The sequence below is a fragment of the Myotis yumanensis genome, unplaced genomic scaffold (genome assembly GCF_028538775.1).
Source record: "Myotis yumanensis isolate MYYU_CA2020_CCGP unplaced genomic scaffold, mMyoYum1.0.hap1 SCAF_3, whole genome shotgun sequence".
NCBI lineage: Eukaryota > Metazoa > Chordata > Mammalia > Chiroptera > Vespertilionidae > Myotis > Myotis yumanensis.
Window position 1 is genome coordinate 179108278 of NW_027223754.1, and position 17181 is coordinate 179125458.

The following is a 17181-nucleotide window of genomic DNA, read 5'->3' on the forward strand; positions in this document are numbered from 1 at the left end:
GAAGTATACTTGAAAATTCTATTCTGTAGAATTTTTTGGAGGGGGGGGGCGGTGGGTGGGTTGGTGGGTACCAGATTCTGAAAGAAGACCACCACATTTCCTTGAGTTTTACTATATATTCATCAGTGGTAGTGTGATAAGGAAAAGAAAAAGGGGTCCTACTAGGGTTTAGTTTGAGAATAACAGATTGTTGAGGAACCATGGCAAAAGAAGTGTCTGCAGCTTTAAATGGCAGGATTGTGTCTGTTACATAAAGTCAGCAGGCAGAGCCCCCGAGGGTCTGAACAGAAACACAGATGCCTGCACATCATTATGCTGCTGTGGCCTCACACAGGTCTGAATCAGCCCCGGAAACGCATACATTGTTTCTTACAGAATGTCTCTGGCTCCTGACAGCAGAATTGCAACGTGATGTCTCTGCTAACAATCCGATGACTCACAAATGAGTCAACAGAGAAGGTGTTACAGGAGGCTAACTGCTGTGCTGCCACCGGCGGTCCCAGGACAGGCAGGGGAGCCAGGCAGGCCATGAGTTTCCTGGGCCTGATTTTCATAAGGGATTTTCACCTCCTATAACCCGGGAGGCTGCATGCCTTCTCTTCCAAGTGAAAATGCTAGTTTTATAAGAGCCCAGCAGACGAGGTTAATATTCTGAGGCCCCGCATTCCCTAAATGGAGTGTTTTGGGTAGCCAGCTGATGTTAAATTTAACACCTGTCTAAGCTCGGCTATACCTTCATGGATCCTCATGATGCAAGAGGGAGGGCATTGTGCTTCTGTAATGCTCTGTGGGGAGCTGGTGCTTTTGTGTCTTTTTCTTACTTAAAAAATGATGTGGGTTTATATACAAAAGCCACAAGCACATCATTTTGAGCAGAACTGTCTTTGTGTTATAGAAATATAAGACCGATTTTCTTGTACAATGAAGCTTGAGCCATACGTTTTAAACTTGTATACTTATAGCTCATTATTTATATTTTACTCTTTAAAAATGTTGAGGGGCTGGCTTGAATTTTACTGTCAAACTGTTTCCGAAGGAGAGTTTAAGCAGATTCACAGAGTGAAAGAGATTGGAAGCAGAAAATTTAAGAATGCAGCACTCTTTAAAAATTTCTTAACAGGTTAAAAGCTCTTATTCACACTAACAATTATTAGGCTATTTATAAACGCAACTTATCTATTCATTAAAGCTTTTTCCTCCAAGGACCTAAGTAAATTATTTAGTGGTACAATAGTACATTCCTCTTATCCTATGTAATTAAAATTGGGTCTTAAATAGTGAGTAATTCAGAGTGGCCTTTTAAATTAGCCCCAAGAAGTGAGGTTTTTCTATGCTTGGAAAATATTTTTATTGTTCAGTGTAAAATAGGTCTCTGACTACTTTTGTTGGGACCCCCCACTGGGGATGTTACCAAGGAGGATTGGGTAGAAGAGCAATCTCTGGGAACCAGGATCTGCTTTTGTTATGCCCAGATTTCAAGATCCCCATTAGACCACACCAGGGAGCCAGCCGAGTCCGATGCAAAAGCAGAGAGTCTTTTATTCGAACTAGTTTGGCTCCCTGACCACACTCACTGATGCAACGGTAAGCCAAGTGGCAAAGAGAGGGTGAGAGAGCTCGGGAGAGAGGTTTTATAGTAAGGGAAGGAGAGAGGACTGTGGGCCCTGCCGATTGGCCAGGGGCAAGTCGGTGTCTCGTTACACAGGATGTGGTCATCTCCATGGCGCGCACTTCCCTTGGCTGTCATTGGTAAGGTTAAAGAAATCCTGGGTGTGGCTAGCAGAGGCTTGGGCTTCCGGAAGAAGCCCCGCTGAGCACATGGCTGCCCAAAGGTGGAGGATACGGGGCAAGATGGAGGGCGTAGCCCTTGCCCTTTCACTTTCTTTTTATAAGTCTAGAAAATTCATTTTATTAGCCTTGAAAAAGTGGAGTGCATACAGGTGTATCAGCTCTTGCTAAATGAACTCACAGATGACTGATGTATAAACCACAATGCCAACTTTCAATTGCTAGGTATATCTCAATCATTGGATCAGTTAATGCATTTTCTTTGAAGGAAAATCTATATTAAAAGCTAAATTATAATTATAAGATGGGTGTGCAGGGCTTAGGAAATTAGATGACACTTATTCCTTTTAGACATACGGGATTCCTCCAAGAAGCCTGGAATGCTAATTTGTTGCATCGACACTCGGCAATGGTGAGAGCACGGTTACCATCCCCTCAAAGGAGCTATATTTGTTACATTCCTCCTTGCCCTTAGGCCCTGGCAATCACGAATCTACTGTCGCTATGCAGTTGCCTAATCTGGACACTTCATATATGGACTCATACAATATGTGGCTTTTTGGGTCTGGCTTCTTTCACTTAGCACAGTGTTTTCAAGGTTCATGTAAGTTGTAGAATGTATCTGTATTTCATGCTTTTTTTATGACCGAATAATATTCCAGTGTGCATATACCACATTTTGTTTATCCATTTACCATTTGATAGACATTTGGGTTCTTTCTATGTTTTGGCTGTTATAAATAATGCTGCTACCAACATTCATGTACAAGTTTTTGTGTGGTCCATGAGTGTTATGATTTCTCTACATCCTCACCAATAGTAGTCAGTGTCTGTCTCTTTGATGATAGCCGTCCTAGTCCATTTAACTATTTAGTAATGATGCTGAGCATCATCGCATGTGCTTTTTGTCCATTTGTATGTCTTCTATGGAGAAATGTGTATTAAAATCCTTTGCTCAATTTTTAATTGGGTTGTCTTTTTACGATTGAGTTGTAAGTGTTCTTTATATATTCTGGATATAATTCTCTTTTCAGATATATGATTTACAAATATTTTCTTGACTCTGGAGTTTTTAATAGACACTGTTTTTTTTTTAGAGTCGTTCTAGGTTCAAAGCAAAACCCTGGCAGTTTCTCTGCCTGTTCACAGTTCAGAGGTGCTACCAGCTTGTGCACCATTTTTAGAAGACATCAGAATGAAACTGCAAGTGTTTTCTGTTTGCAAGGAACATGCTATTCACAATCTTGGGATGGAAATACAAGTGAATGTTTTGCAATGATCAGGTGTAATATTTCATTGTCATAGCAGCCATTAAACAAATGCTTGTGGTTGGATATGAACTGCATTCGTTTGCCTTTTGAGCAACTTCCTGTGATGGTACAAAATGGTGCTCTCTTTCTCTTTCTGTGTCTCATTTTAAAATTTAATTTGTTTCAATAAACATGTATAAGTAGCCCGAACCCGTTTGGCTCAGTGGATAGAGCGTCGGCCTGCAGACTGAGGGGTCCCAGGTTCGAATCCAGTCAGGGGCATGTGCCTTGGTTGCGGGCACATCCCCAGTGGGGAATGTGCAGGAGGCAGCTGATCGATGTTTCTCTCTCATCAATGTTTCTAACTCTCTATCTCTCTCCCCTCCTCTCTGTAAAAAAGCAATAAAATATATTTAAAAAATGTATAAGTAATTACATTTATGTACTTAGTTACCACGCTTATATTATGTTTTGGTTTCTTGTGCATCAAATTCTTCCACGGAAGATTGGGACATGGGGAAGTTCAAGTAGAAATACCTAATCATCAGTCTTGTGTGGTTGCCTGCTAAAATGGTAAGGGTGACCTAGAAATATTGACTGAGTGTCACATCACTATGAAGGCTTTTATTTGTGAAGGTCTCACTTTATTTTACTTCATATGCTTGGTTCTAATGGAACAAGCCAATGAATTGAATGGGCATGTTGTGGGTGAGTCTCCTTCTCTCCAGGTTAATGTCCCATTTATGGTTTTGGATTTAGGCAGGAGCTCTGAAACACTGCCATGCTTACTCTTTGACTTACGACATCTATATGATTCAACACACTAGTTCTTCCTTGTGTTTGTTTTAAGTGTGGAATGGTCAAAATTACTACTGTGTAAATAGGTTTAGTAAAGGAAGGGAACATAACTCATGTGACTTTCAGTGCCTGGATAATTTTCCCAGATCCTGCCACCCCTCCAGGAGTGTGAGGCTTAGCACTGTTGATAATAATTGCCTCAAAGGCTGTCCGGCCTGACCTGCTATTTTTGGTTCATGTGAAATATACATCAGTGTAACCCAATGAAGAAATAACATGCAGATTTAAACCTTATATCCCAGATAACTGGAGAGTTTAGTTAGAAATCTGATGAAAGTAAATAGTCTTGTATCTGCTCAACAGAGAGATGGGGATCTTCCAACGTCGAAGAAGAAACGCCAGGCGGGGGAGAAGATCATGTACACCTTGGTCTCAGTCCCACATGGGAATGACATTGCGTCCCTTTTTGAACTGGATGCCACCACTCTTCAGAGAGCGGACTGCCTGGTTCCTAGGTAAGAAAATAAGTGAGGGTGAAGGGATAGTGTTTCTTTGAATAAATTCACTGAAAGGTAAGACATTAAAACCATAATGTTATATAGTTTTTGTGATATAAAGGGAGAGAGCATAAGTGAAGAACAAGTGTGTAACAAATCATGCCTCTTTTGTGAGTAGGTTAACATAGTTTGCTTTATTTTTGTAAATAATTAAAATGTGCATGACCAAAGGAATTCTGAAAAATGTATAGCAATCATTTATTGTTGCTTGTATGGATTTTGGTTACTAAAATGAATAATAATCTAGAAGCTTTCTATTAATATTGATATAACTTATTTTTATTATGTTAAATCCCAGATAGCTTTCATTAATTTGTTCATTCATTTAGTCAGTCAACAAATCTTTATTGAACATCGATTAAATTCTAGGCATTGCACTTGGCTTTGGGAAGACAACACTGAACACAATGGTTATTCACTTAAATGAGGGAGAGAGGTGATATACAAACATTAAATATAAGGTCAGGTAATGAAAATGCTTTGAAAAAAGGCAGAGTTTGGAGAGAGTTCTATTACGTATGAGTATTCAGAAATGGCCTCTGATTTAGGACATTTGAGAAACTATCTGAATGATTTCAGGAATCAGTCCTCTATATTAGGAGTGTTTTAAGCAGCAGGAATATGAAATGGAAACATCTTGAAATTTACCAAGTATTCTGAAGGGCCAGCTGGGAGACAAGTTGGACCTAAGTGAGCAAGAGGAAGAGAGAGGAGGATTGGTAATGTGGTAGCCAGAACTTAATGTAAGACAATATCTTACATTCTTTTGCTTGTATTTGATTACTTTAGTAAACCTCTTTTGCCTACACCTGTCTACCTTCCATCAATAATATTATGATGCACTCTCTTAGATAAGCGATTTACAACCTTTTTCATCTCATAGCACACAAACTAATTACTAAAATTCTGTTTCACACCAAAAACTATATCATATTTTTTCCTGATCTGACAGAAAAATAGGTCTAATTTGATTTCATTCACACTAGACAGCTATTGTTGTGTTGGCTGTTGTCATTTTTCTATTTGACAGTGTAAGGGAAAAGAGGTCAGCTGTTGCATGTTTTAAAAATTTCTTGCGGCACGCCAGTTGAAAATCGCTGCTTTAGATGCATAGATGAGTCTTGCCCATGTTATTATGTCTAGTGGATGGTTCTAAATTGTCCTTGATAGAGCATATTGTACGTGGCCTTGGTCAGATGACAGTGGTGAGGCTTATGGTCCTTGCACAAAATGCGGGCATTATGGGCTGCGTTCAGGGAGTGTAAAACGCTGCCGTTCTAACGCTGCTGAGGAACACTGCTCCTTGAACTTCCCAGAGGCTTTCGTGGTTGTTCTCCTTCAGGAGAAATATTGCCAGATCTTGGCTTCTTGGTGTACCTCACTCGTCCCTGTTCTGCTGGCCTGTAAAGAGATTCCCTCTGAAGGCGTTACCTGACCCAGGCCTCCGGCCTTCTCTTCTCAGTATTGGGATCTTAATCCTCATAAGACTTTCATCCTTTTAAATTTAAAAGCAAAATGGAGTCCTTCTTGAACTCTAACTAAGAAAGTTTGCTTAAGGAAGTGATGAAAAGCTCTCACTATAAAGTGCATAGACCCATGACAAATCCCTGAGCCTTGCTTTATCTGAAAGCGTTAATCTGTTATATTTAGTAGAGCTTTTGAAGCCTTTCTCAGTGTAGAACGGAGTTTTGTATGAACAGATTCGTTTGTCATTAATTATATTAAAGCTAATGTTAATGAACACTTAATAATAACTACACTTATGCTAAAGCTCTTGAGCACTTTCTAAGTGCTAAGCCCTGCCAAGTCCTTATCTAATCCTGGCAGCACACTTACAAATAAGGAACGAGAGACAGAGCAGGGCTCTTCAAGTTGACTGTATATTGTAATCACCTGGGTAGCACTGGGATCTCTCTGTGCTCTGACCAGTGCAGCCAGAGTTTAGGCCAGCCGTGGGCAAACTACGGCCCGCAGGCTGGATCTGGCCCGTTTGAAATGAATAAAACTAAAAAAGAAAAGACCGTGCCCTTTTATGTAATGATGTTTACTTTGAATTTATATTAGTTCACACAAACACTCCATCCATGCTTTTGTTCCGGCCCTCCGGTCCAGTTTAAGAACCCATTGTGGCCCTCGAGTCAAAAAGTTTGCCCACCCCTGGTTTAGGCTGTGGGATGCAGGCTTTACTTTTTAAAATCATTACCCAGGTATTTGATCCTGAAGTGTGGGAACTAAAAAACCTATACTCTTAACCACTATGCTACAATGCCTTCATGTTTTAGACATTCAGATTATATCGAGACCTTAATAGTAGCACATTTGTGTGGCAAATGAAGGAGTTATTCATTTTCAGAATTCTTGCAAAATATAAAATTATACGTAAGTGTAATATCTTTAGTTTGGGACCCAGCAATCTAGGTTGACTCAATAGCATCTATTGAACAAGTATAGGAGTAAGAGTAGGGGCAACAGCCACAGGGCTGAATAAGATGTGGCCCACACTTTCCAGATGCTTAAAAGACAGCTGGGAAGACAAGTGAATCCAAATAACATCTCCTGGGTAAATCTATGCAGAAGATGGTAAAACAGTTATTTTTAAAATTTCTGATGATTTGGACAATGGTTGGATTTGCTATTTTAGATTTTTGAAAACCAGTCTTTATTTTATTTACTTTTGTGAATGAGCAGAACCATGAAGTTGAATGAACCTCTTACTTTCTCTGAGGCCCTTGGCATTTTAGTTGACTTTCTTTTATTGCTTTCTGTCTCATGTTGTATGACTCATGTATGTCTTACATTTCCTACTAAATTCTCAGGAACTTGAAAGCAGAGGACTTACCACAATGGTACTCTTTTAATTGACACAACTCATTTATGCTCATGAAATGATAAGAGAAGATTCACTAATAAGGATGATATTTGAGTTGGAAGCAGTTCTAGCTGTCCTTTCTCAGACACTCTCACAGTTCATATACAGTTGATCCTTATTATTCCCAGTACCCTGAAGTAGCAACTACTGAGCCATTGCTCATCGGGGAAATACACAGTTAGGTTCCTGTGAGCCTCTGGTCACAGTATTTTTGGCAGTCATTGAACACATAACCTTGTTTTATGTATATTTCTGTTTAAAGACACCTTATTTAATCTATGTTGTTGATTCGTTAACATTGAACTCACAGCTGTTAGCACTACAGCTCATGTCTGAATGAAGCTTATCTAACAGGAGTATTTTCTCCTTAAGGCACAGCACAACCTTGCTCTTGGGTATAGTAAACCGCACTGTGTTTGGGAACTGTTTAAAACAAGTGTGGAATCCACGAATAATGAGATCAACGGTGTATACTTTTACATGCAGATGATTAAACTGCAGAAAGGATTACTGTCCTAGCCAGTTTGGCTCAGTGGATAGAGTGTTGGCCTGCTGACTGAAGGGTCTGGGTTTGATTCCGGTCAAGGGCACATACCTTGATAACTTATACACCGTTGATCTCATTATGCATGGATTCCACACTTGTTTTAAACAGTTCCCAAACACAGTGCGGTTTACTATACCCAAGAGCAAGGTTGTGCTGTGCCTTAAGGAGAAAATACTCCTGTTAGATAAGCTTGCAGGCTTGATCCCTGCCCTTGTTGTGGCATGTGCAGAAGGCAACCAATCTGATGTGTCTCACATTGATGTTTCTCTCTGTCTTTTCCTCTCCCTTCACTTTTTCTAAAAATCAATAGAAAAATATCCTCGAGTGAGGATTAACCCTTCCCTCCTCCCCCAAAAAAGGACTGCTGTCAGCAGTTTTAACTGAGTTGGTTACTTGATCAATGCTTGCCACATTAGCATCTATCAGAATTTCATGGAGAGCCTGTTAAAATACTCATTGTTGGGGCTTAACCTCTGAGTTTCTGAGTCAGTGGATGAAGATGAAGCCTCAGAATTTGCATTTCTAACAAGTTCTCAGGTGATTCTGATACTGCTGGGCACACTTAGGTAATAATACTGCATGCATTGAAAGAGTCTATAGTTCAGAAATTTTCCTTCAACCTGACTGATCAATACTTGAGTCAATTACTAGTCTAAAATATATCTGTATTCATATTGTGTATGAAATTGTTAAATATGTTAATATATAAGTGGGTTAACTTTATTTGTGTTTTATATTATTTTGCTTTTAGGAACTCCTACGTTCGGTTAAGACATTTATGTACCAACACATGGGTAACCAGCACTAGTATCCCTATAGACACAGATGAAGAGAGGCCTGTTATGTTGAAGGTAAATGTTCCTGAAAATGGTTTGTTTTTCAGCCAAATGCTGTGTGAATAGGATTAAGGGGTGACTGACATATTTCTTTCAACCCATCCTCACCAGTATTAGAGATTATTGCAATTCATTTAATCATGCTCTCGTGTCTGCCAGCTGCTTAGGTAGCTGAGCTAAGTGGCTTGGCTTTGGCAGGGCTGTGAGGCTGAGGAGGATGCGGCACAGATACCAAAGGGTGGGGGCAGCCAGGAGAAAGGGGAGAAGATTCCAGGACTGCACTTTCTCTGTTGAAACGGAAGCAAAGAGCAAGTGTGATAGGGATGTGTTTGGGGACAAGGCAGGATGTGGGCATGGACCACCTGTGTTCCTTTCGCCTTTCATAGAAGGTGTTGTGGGTGGGAATTAGGTGTTTGCATGATCTACTCCTGTTTTGCATTTCTTAAACCGTACTAAGATGTATTGGTATTTGAAGTACATTGCATGGTTGTTTAAAAAGAAACAACTCATCTGAATGGACAAAACCCCACCACATTGCAGATCGGAACTTGCCAAACAAAAGAAGATAAAGAAGCATTCGCCATTGTGTCCGTCCCGCTGTCTGAGGTGCGAGACTTAGATTTTGCCAATGACGCAAATAAAGTGCTGGCGACCACGGTTAAAAAGCTGGAAAACGGCACAATAACTCAGAATGAAAGGAGGTTAGTAACTTCTAAAAATGACTCTTAAATCATCAGGACTCAATTGTCCACTCCTGCAGTAAACCTCAGGTGAACACGTGGGTAACCAGTACTAGTATTCCTAAAGGCACAGATGAAGAGAGGCCCCTTACGTTGAAGGTAAATGTTCCATTACCACAATGGTATTTTAATAGACACAACTCATATATGTTGTGCTCTATGGGGAGCACCCTAAAGCAATCTTCAGAGTGCGCTCCGTAGCAGCACACCTGATTCTGATGAGCAGGTCATGGTGAGTGACTGAAAATGGTGACATTCAAATCTGGTGGAATATTTACTTTTTCCATTTTAGTTTGGCTTGAAAAGAGTTGTTTTTCATTATTCTCTAACATTTCCTTTCCTTTTATTTTTTACAATAGCTTTTATTGATTTCAGAGAGGAAGGGAGAAGGAAAGAGAGATAGAAACATCAATGATGAGAGAGAATCATCTATTGGCAGCGTCCTGCACACTCCAACCTGGGCATGTGCCTTGATTGGGAGTCAAATCATGACCTCCTGGTTCATAGGTCAATGCTCAACCACTGAGCCACACTGGCTGGGCTGATCTTTCCTTTTAAATGTTTCATAAGAGATTCACAGTACCTTTTGCTGCACTTGATTTGCGATTTTGGATTTCTAAAAGAAGTTGTATTTTTGTTGTTCTTACTTATTTAAGATACCGTTCTCTGCTCAGATACCACACAAAAAACCCCCACAAACAAACAAACAAAAAACCCCAAATATATAATACCAGAAAACAGTCTTCATGATGTAGCTCTCTGCTCTTACAACTCCCTCAGAGAAACTGGCTCCTTAATTCTTCAACTCTGGTTTTGGAAATAAGTGAGAAAGAGAATGATATTGTTAGATGTTAATTATTTTACCCCTACCTCATGTTGGCACTATACATATATTTTATCTAATCCTTCATACATTGGAACTCTCATACACAGCTGGTGAAATGATAGTTGGTATAAGCACTTTGGAAAACAGTTTTGATAGTGACTAGGAAAGTTAAAGAGGCAACACTCCTCTTATAAGTGGAATCATGTGGTGTTTGCTCTTCTGTGACTGGCTTATTTCACTTATAATGTCCTCCAGGTTCACCCATGTTGTCACATGTGACAGGATTTTCTTATTTTTAAAGTTGAGTAATATTCCATTGTATGTATATATTGATTTTCTTTATCCATTCATCCATCCATAAACATTGAGGTGGTTTTCCTTATCTCGGCCATTGTAAACCATGTTGCACAACAGTCTGACTCTTAGAAACAGAGAGTGGAATGGTGGTTGCTAGTGGCTGGGGGTGGGAAGGGGGAAATGAGGGTATAAAGTTTGTGGGTATAAAGTTTCACTTATACAAGTTGAATAAGTTCTAGAGATCTGCTGCACAACATTGTCCTGTAGTTAACAGTACTGCCCTGTGCACTCAAAGATTTATTAAGAGCGTCGGTCTCACTGATTACTACACGCACATGCACAAAAAAAGCAGCAGACACTCCATGACTCACCAGCTCCCCTACTAGGCTGCATGATTTTGAACATCTGTCCGAAAGATGCTCCTACACATGTGCACCAGGACACATGTGTAACAAAGTTCAGCCTTATTCTAAATAACCGCAAACTGAAAACCACCCAGTCGCCCATCACCAGCTGAATAAGTGAGTCCCATCTTGGTAAATATCTTACAATGGAACACAGTATAGCAATGGAAATAAATGAACTGCATCTATGTAGACTGTAACAACATGGATAAACCTAATAAACCTTGGATTGAATGAGAACCAGACACAAGCTCATTCACTCTAATAGTATTTGTGAAGTTTCAAAACAAGCAAAACTACACTCTTATTTGGGGTGCTTAAGCCATTGGCAAAGCTATAAAGAATTGCAAGGAGATAATTGTCACAGAAGTCAGGATGGTATTCACTTTAGAGGAGGCTCTTGCAATGTTCCATTTCCTGTTCTAGGTGGTGCCTTTATGGGGCTCGAATTATAAGTATGCCATAATGAAACATGTATGTTTTATGAACTTTTAGAAATATATCTTACAACACAAGGTACATTTCCACTCCTATTAATGGGAAAAAACTCATAAATATGCAGACAAGTGGCATAGCTGTTTCTCAGCTTCCTCTGTTCATACCTGTTTTCCCCCTAACAAAACTGCATTTGATGACAACTAATTGTGCATTCAATTGTACCTTCAATCCTCTGGGGAGAATGAATAAAGGCCAGAAGCTGAAACCACTGCTCCCTTCGCTATAGATGGTTAAATATCAGAACTAAGTTATGACCAGTAAGGGAATCCGATGTGCAGATACTGATACCACTTTTTTGTTTGCTTCTTACCTATTAATACTTCCTTTTGACAAATCCATTTTTTAGTCTCTGTCACTCCACATATGCTCAGAAGTTTACTCAGTCTCACTTACAAAGTCCCCCTTGCTAGGGATTACAGTGATTCTTGAAGAAAAAAAAACACACAAAGATTAGGATTACAAGCACTTACCACTACGGACTGTAACCCTCTGCGAGGTGCTCCTCTTGTTACTGCTGGATGGAGAGAATCTTAACCTCTCAAGGTAATTCTGAGGAAGGTGGAGAATCAGGATTGGGCAGGGATTATGCATTTGTATTCCCCCTGCTCCCTTCTCCACTGTTTTAGAGTGAAAAACATCCTAGTAAAAAGAAGGTCTTGCTTGAGAAATAGGAAGTTGCAATTATTGATCTTAATTCAGTAATTTTAGAAAAAGCCACCTTCCATCAAAATTCATTCAAAGCTGCCTGGCAGAGTTGAATACATTTATATGATTTTTCTCGGTTTTAGAATTCAATATAAAATTCTTTCTGAAAATACCTCACAACTCTGACATTCTCCCTCTCTGGAGAATGAAGTTATTATTAGATATTCTTTTACTCTAGGAAGAATGATACCAGGTCAAAAGGAAGGTGTTAAAATATTGCAGATTTGTCTCAAAATGCCTGTGTTGTTTGCATTTTCTCTCTCATCACACCCCCTTTCCTTCACCCTGAGATAGACGGTGGAGGCACAGCTCCCGGGTTGTGCTCCAAGATCCTCAACCTCAGATATTCTTCCATAGCATTTTCTGATCTCATTCTGCATAGCTGCACCCAGAGGGAAGATGGAGGGTGGTTAACTATGTTTAGCGCTGGAAGAAGGGGCACATGCAATTGTAAACCAGAATTTCTGCGCCATGTTTCCACCTCTGAGGATGCAGAAAAAATACGGGGTTCCTCTGCAGTGTTTATAGTTGAACTAGAGGCCCAGTGCATGAAATCCATGCACTGGGGGAGGGGGTGTCCCTCAGCCCGGCCTGTGCCCTCTTGCAGTATGGGAGCCCCTGGGGGATGTCCAACTGATGGCTTAGGCCCGCTCCTTGTCGGACAACATTAGCGCTGCTGTGGAGGTGGGAGAGACTCCTGCCACCACTGCTGCACTCGCCAGCCATCAGCCTGGCTTCTGGCTGAGTGGCACTGACCACCAGGGGGCTGCCAGCCAGATCTTCCCTCAGGAGCAAGGGGAAGTGGAGAAGCCCTGAGGGTGATTGGGGCCAGCAGCCACCACTCGCACCCACTGATAGCAGTGAGCAATCAGGGCAGGTGCTGGGCGCCAGCAACAGGTGTGAGTGGGGTTGACGCTGGCAGCAGGTGCAAGCACCAGGCGGGACCATGGCACACGGGAGCAAAGAATTTTCAGAAACCACCAGAGGCTCACCCCAATGACAGCGATCGGCACCCTGCCGTAGTCTGGTGCCCCCGCTCACCTGCTCCACCATCCTGCCTTGGCCGATGCCCACTATGTTCCACACACGCCCCCTGGTGGTCAGTGCACATCATAGTGACCAGTTGTTCGGTTGGTTGTTCTGCCTTTTGGTCTATTTGCATATTAGCCTTTTATTATATAGGATATTCATTCGTTTCCCGTCTTGCTGAGCTATTGCTGTGCTCCAGGCACAGGGCCATGAGGCATGTATGCATGCGGTGGTGAGGCGGTGGTGAATGGCACAGACTGTGGCATGTCTTTAAGTAGTTTCAGGGCTCACAGTTGGTCCTGGTGACAGAAGCCCAGCACCCAGAACAGCGGCCGTACAGCATGCACTCCCAGATTAGTAGTCCCGACTGAGAGCTCACGTCTGCCTACAGAAACATCATGTGTGTCCCCTTAAACTGATGTCACCATCTCTCCATGAGTTCTCTTTTGTTGGTGTTTGAGTAGATGCTTCTTTTGTGATAGCCATTTATTCCAGATTTCCTGGCCATTTTGTTTTAGTCATGACTCTTTGAGGAGCAGAGAGATGGGTTTTTAAAAATCTAATCTTACAGTCTTAATTTGCTCAACTTTGGTACATAATGTGTTGGAATTACTTTGATATCTAATGGTATTTTATTTTGTTTGTTTTTTCCTTTCTTTAGTGTAGCTTTTTTCTTTGCTCTCCATTTTTTTATTGCTTTCTGTTAGATCGATGTTTATATTTTTCTCCCCATTTTTTCTTTTTCTCTACTGGTTTAGAAGCCATAGATAATATTTCTATTATTTAGAAATTGCCCTGATGTTCATAGAACATTAAATTTAAACTATTTGTGCAAACATCTTAACTATATATTCTTTCTTATAAAACTTGAAGATACAAGGTGGGGCAAAAGTAGGCTTACAGTTGTGAGTATATGGAACACAGAGTTTATTCTTATATTCTTATTTATTAACTAGAGGCCCGGTGCACAAAAATTTGTGCACTCGGGGGGCAGGGAGAGGGGGGTTCCCCAGCCCGGCCTGTGCCCTCTCGCAGTCTGGGACCCCTCAGGAGATAACGACCGGGTGGCAGAGGGCAGGCCCAATCCCTAAGTGCAGCCCCTGGTCAGGCTCAGAGCAGGGCCGATTGGGGAGTCGGGGCGCCGCCCCGTCATGCACAGAGCAGGGCGGATCGGGAGGTTGCGATGCCACCCTCAGTCATGCTCAGGGTAGGGCTGATTGGGGGGTTGTGGCACCGCCCCCTGTCACACTCAAGGCAGGGCTGATCAGGGGGGTTGGGGCTCCGTACCCTGTCACTCACAGAGCAGGGCCGATCAGGGGGTTGAGGAGCTCCCCCCTGTCACTCACAGAGTAGGGCTGATAGGGGAGTTGGGGCACCGCACCCTGTCACACACAGAGCAGGGCGGATCAGGGGGTTGGGGTGCTGCACCCTGTCACACTCAGGGCAGGGCCAATGGGGAGGTTATGGCTCTACCCTGTCACACACAGAGCAAGGCCCGTGGAGGTGGTTTGGGGCGCCACCCTCTATCACCCACAGAGCAGGGCCGATCAGGGGGTTGAGGCGCCACCACTGTCACACTCGGGGCAGGGCCGATGGAGAGGTTATGGCTCTACCCTGTCACACACAGAGCAGGGCCCGTGGGCGGGGGGGTGGGCGGTTGGGGCGCTGCATCCTGTCACACACAGAGCAGGGCTGATCAGGGGGTTGGTGTACTGCACCCTGTCAAACACAGAGCCGCAGGGCAATCAGGGGATTGGGGAGCTCCCCCCTGTCACACACAGAGCCGCAGGGCGATCAGGGGGTTTGGGCGCTGCCCCCTGTCACGCTGATCCTGGTGCCGGGAGCCTCGCTGCTCCGCTGATCCCGGTGCTGGGAGGCATATTACCCTTTTACTATATAGGATAGAGGCCTGGTGCATGGGTGGGGGCCGGCTGGTTTGCCCTGAAGGGTGTCCTGGATCAGGGTGGGGGTCCCCACTGGGGTGCCTGGCCAGTCTGGGTGAGGGGCTGAGGGCTGTTTTCCGGAAGCGAGTGACTGAAGCTCCCAACTGCTCCTTGTTTTCTTTTTTTTATTTTTTTTATTCTGGGCCAGCTTTAGCTCTGAGGCCTCCCTGCTGAAAACATCGATACAAAGTTTCGATCCGCTGGCTTTCAGTCCGGCTGGTTTCTGGTGTTTTGTTTAGCTTCTTATTTGCAATATAGTACATAGTTGCTTAGAGTTGTAGCTGAGAGGCCGGCAAGTGAGGCGGGGAACGTTGGAGTCCGCAGCAAGCAAGCCTCCTGCTCGCTTCAGTGCCTGGCTGCCGGCCGCCATCTTGGCTGACAGTTAATTTGCATATACTCACTGATTAGCCAATGAAAAGGGTAGCGGTCGTACGCTAATTACCATCTTTCTCTTTTATTAGTGTAGATTACTGCATTATTTTCCATATGAATAACTGTAAACCTGCTTTTGCCCCACCCTGTATTAAATATTTCTTCATTTCATGGGAGGAAAGTACCTCGGAATGCTTTAATTATGCGCTGATATTCTGCCTCCCATCTTTCTTGGAATAGTTGTCTAGAACCATTCTTCTGTGTTTATTCTTTTCATTTAAAAATTTTATCTTATTGTGTTTAATAATTACAAAAAAATAAATATCAAATTATTATGTCACCTTTTATTTAAAAATTTTTTTTTCTTTATTGATTAAGGCAGTGATGGCGAACCTATGACACGCGTGTCAGAGGTGACATGTGAACTCATTTTTTTGGTTGATTTTTCTTTGTTAAATGGCATTTAAATATATAAAATAAATATAAAAAATATAAGTCTTTGTTTTACTATGGTTGCAAATATCAAAAGATTTCTATATGTGACATGGCCCCAGAGTTAAGTTAGGGTTTTTCAAAATGCTGACACGCTGAGCTCAAAAGGTTCGCCATCACTGGATTAAGGTATTACAAATGTGTCCTTATCCCTCCATTGTCTCCCCCGCCCCTGCCCCAGTCCTGCCCTCACCCTCACCCCCTGTTGTCTGCATCCATCGCTTATGCTTATATGCATGCATACAAGTCCTTTGGTTGCACTGTAAAGTTTAGCATCTAAATTGTTTTTCAGTTATTTATTATATTTATTAATATACTTAATGTCTTCCTCTGCTTGCTGTCATTTCTTGCATCTCACTTCTCTCTGGGTTTGCTTTTCTTCTTGCTGAAATTCATGCTTTATTCAATGAGGTTATAAATCTTATTAGTTTTTACATATATGAAAATGTCTTTATTTGATCTCTACTCTTAAGTGGTATTTTATGCATGGAATGTTAGATTGAAAATTATTCTTCTTTAGTATTTTTTGTTGTTAATCCTCACCAGAGGATTTTTTTCCCCATTGATTTAAAAAATATATATATTTTATTGATTTCAGAGAGGAAGGGAGAAGGTGAGAGAGAGAGAGAGAAACATCAATGATGAAAGAGAATCATTGATTGGCTGCCTCCTGCACACCCCCTACTGGGGATGGAGCCTGCAACCGGGCATGTGCCCTTGACCATAATCGAACCCGGGATCCTTCAGTCCACAGGCCCAGGCTCTATCCACGGAGCCAATCCGGCTAGGGCCCCCATTGATTTTTAGAGAAAGTGGGAGGGAGGGAGAAGGGGGAGAGAAAGAGAGAGAGAAACATTGATGTGAGAGAGACACATCAATTGGTTGCCTACCACACGTACCCCACTGGGGCTGGGGATTGAACCTGAACCCAGGTCTGTGCCCTTGACCAGGAGTGGAACCTACGACTCTTTGGTGCGATGGGGGTTGGGGTATGGATGTGTGTGCACACCACTCTAACCACTTACTAACACTGGCAAGGGCTTCTTTAGTCTTTTAAAGTTATAATTTAATTATTTTCTGTTATCTCTCGTTCCAATTAAGGAATCTGCTGTTAATGGAATTGTTATTCTTTATTGGAATTTTCCCCTTTACTTTCTGGTAATTTTGTAGATTATTTTCTTTATTGTAAAACTTTTATTTTTGTTTGTCCCATTTGTTACTTAGTGAATG

At 42.0% G+C, this 17181-nt stretch overlaps 1 protein-coding gene across 1 annotated transcript in view; it reads left to right on the forward strand.

The window, feature by feature from the left end:
- The window catches only part of ITPR2 (inositol 1,4,5-trisphosphate receptor type 2), a 425687-nt gene that overhangs the window by 114721 nt on the left and 293785 nt on the right, over positions 1-17181 (forward strand). Inside the window, exons 11-13 of the mRNA XM_070410528.1 lie at positions 4200-4351; positions 8561-8660; positions 9186-9346. Of these exons, the coding sequence (XP_070266629.1) occupies positions 4200-4351; positions 8561-8660; positions 9186-9346 (413 nt within the window). The remainder of the gene's footprint in view (positions 1-4199; positions 4352-8560; positions 8661-9185; positions 9347-17181) is intronic.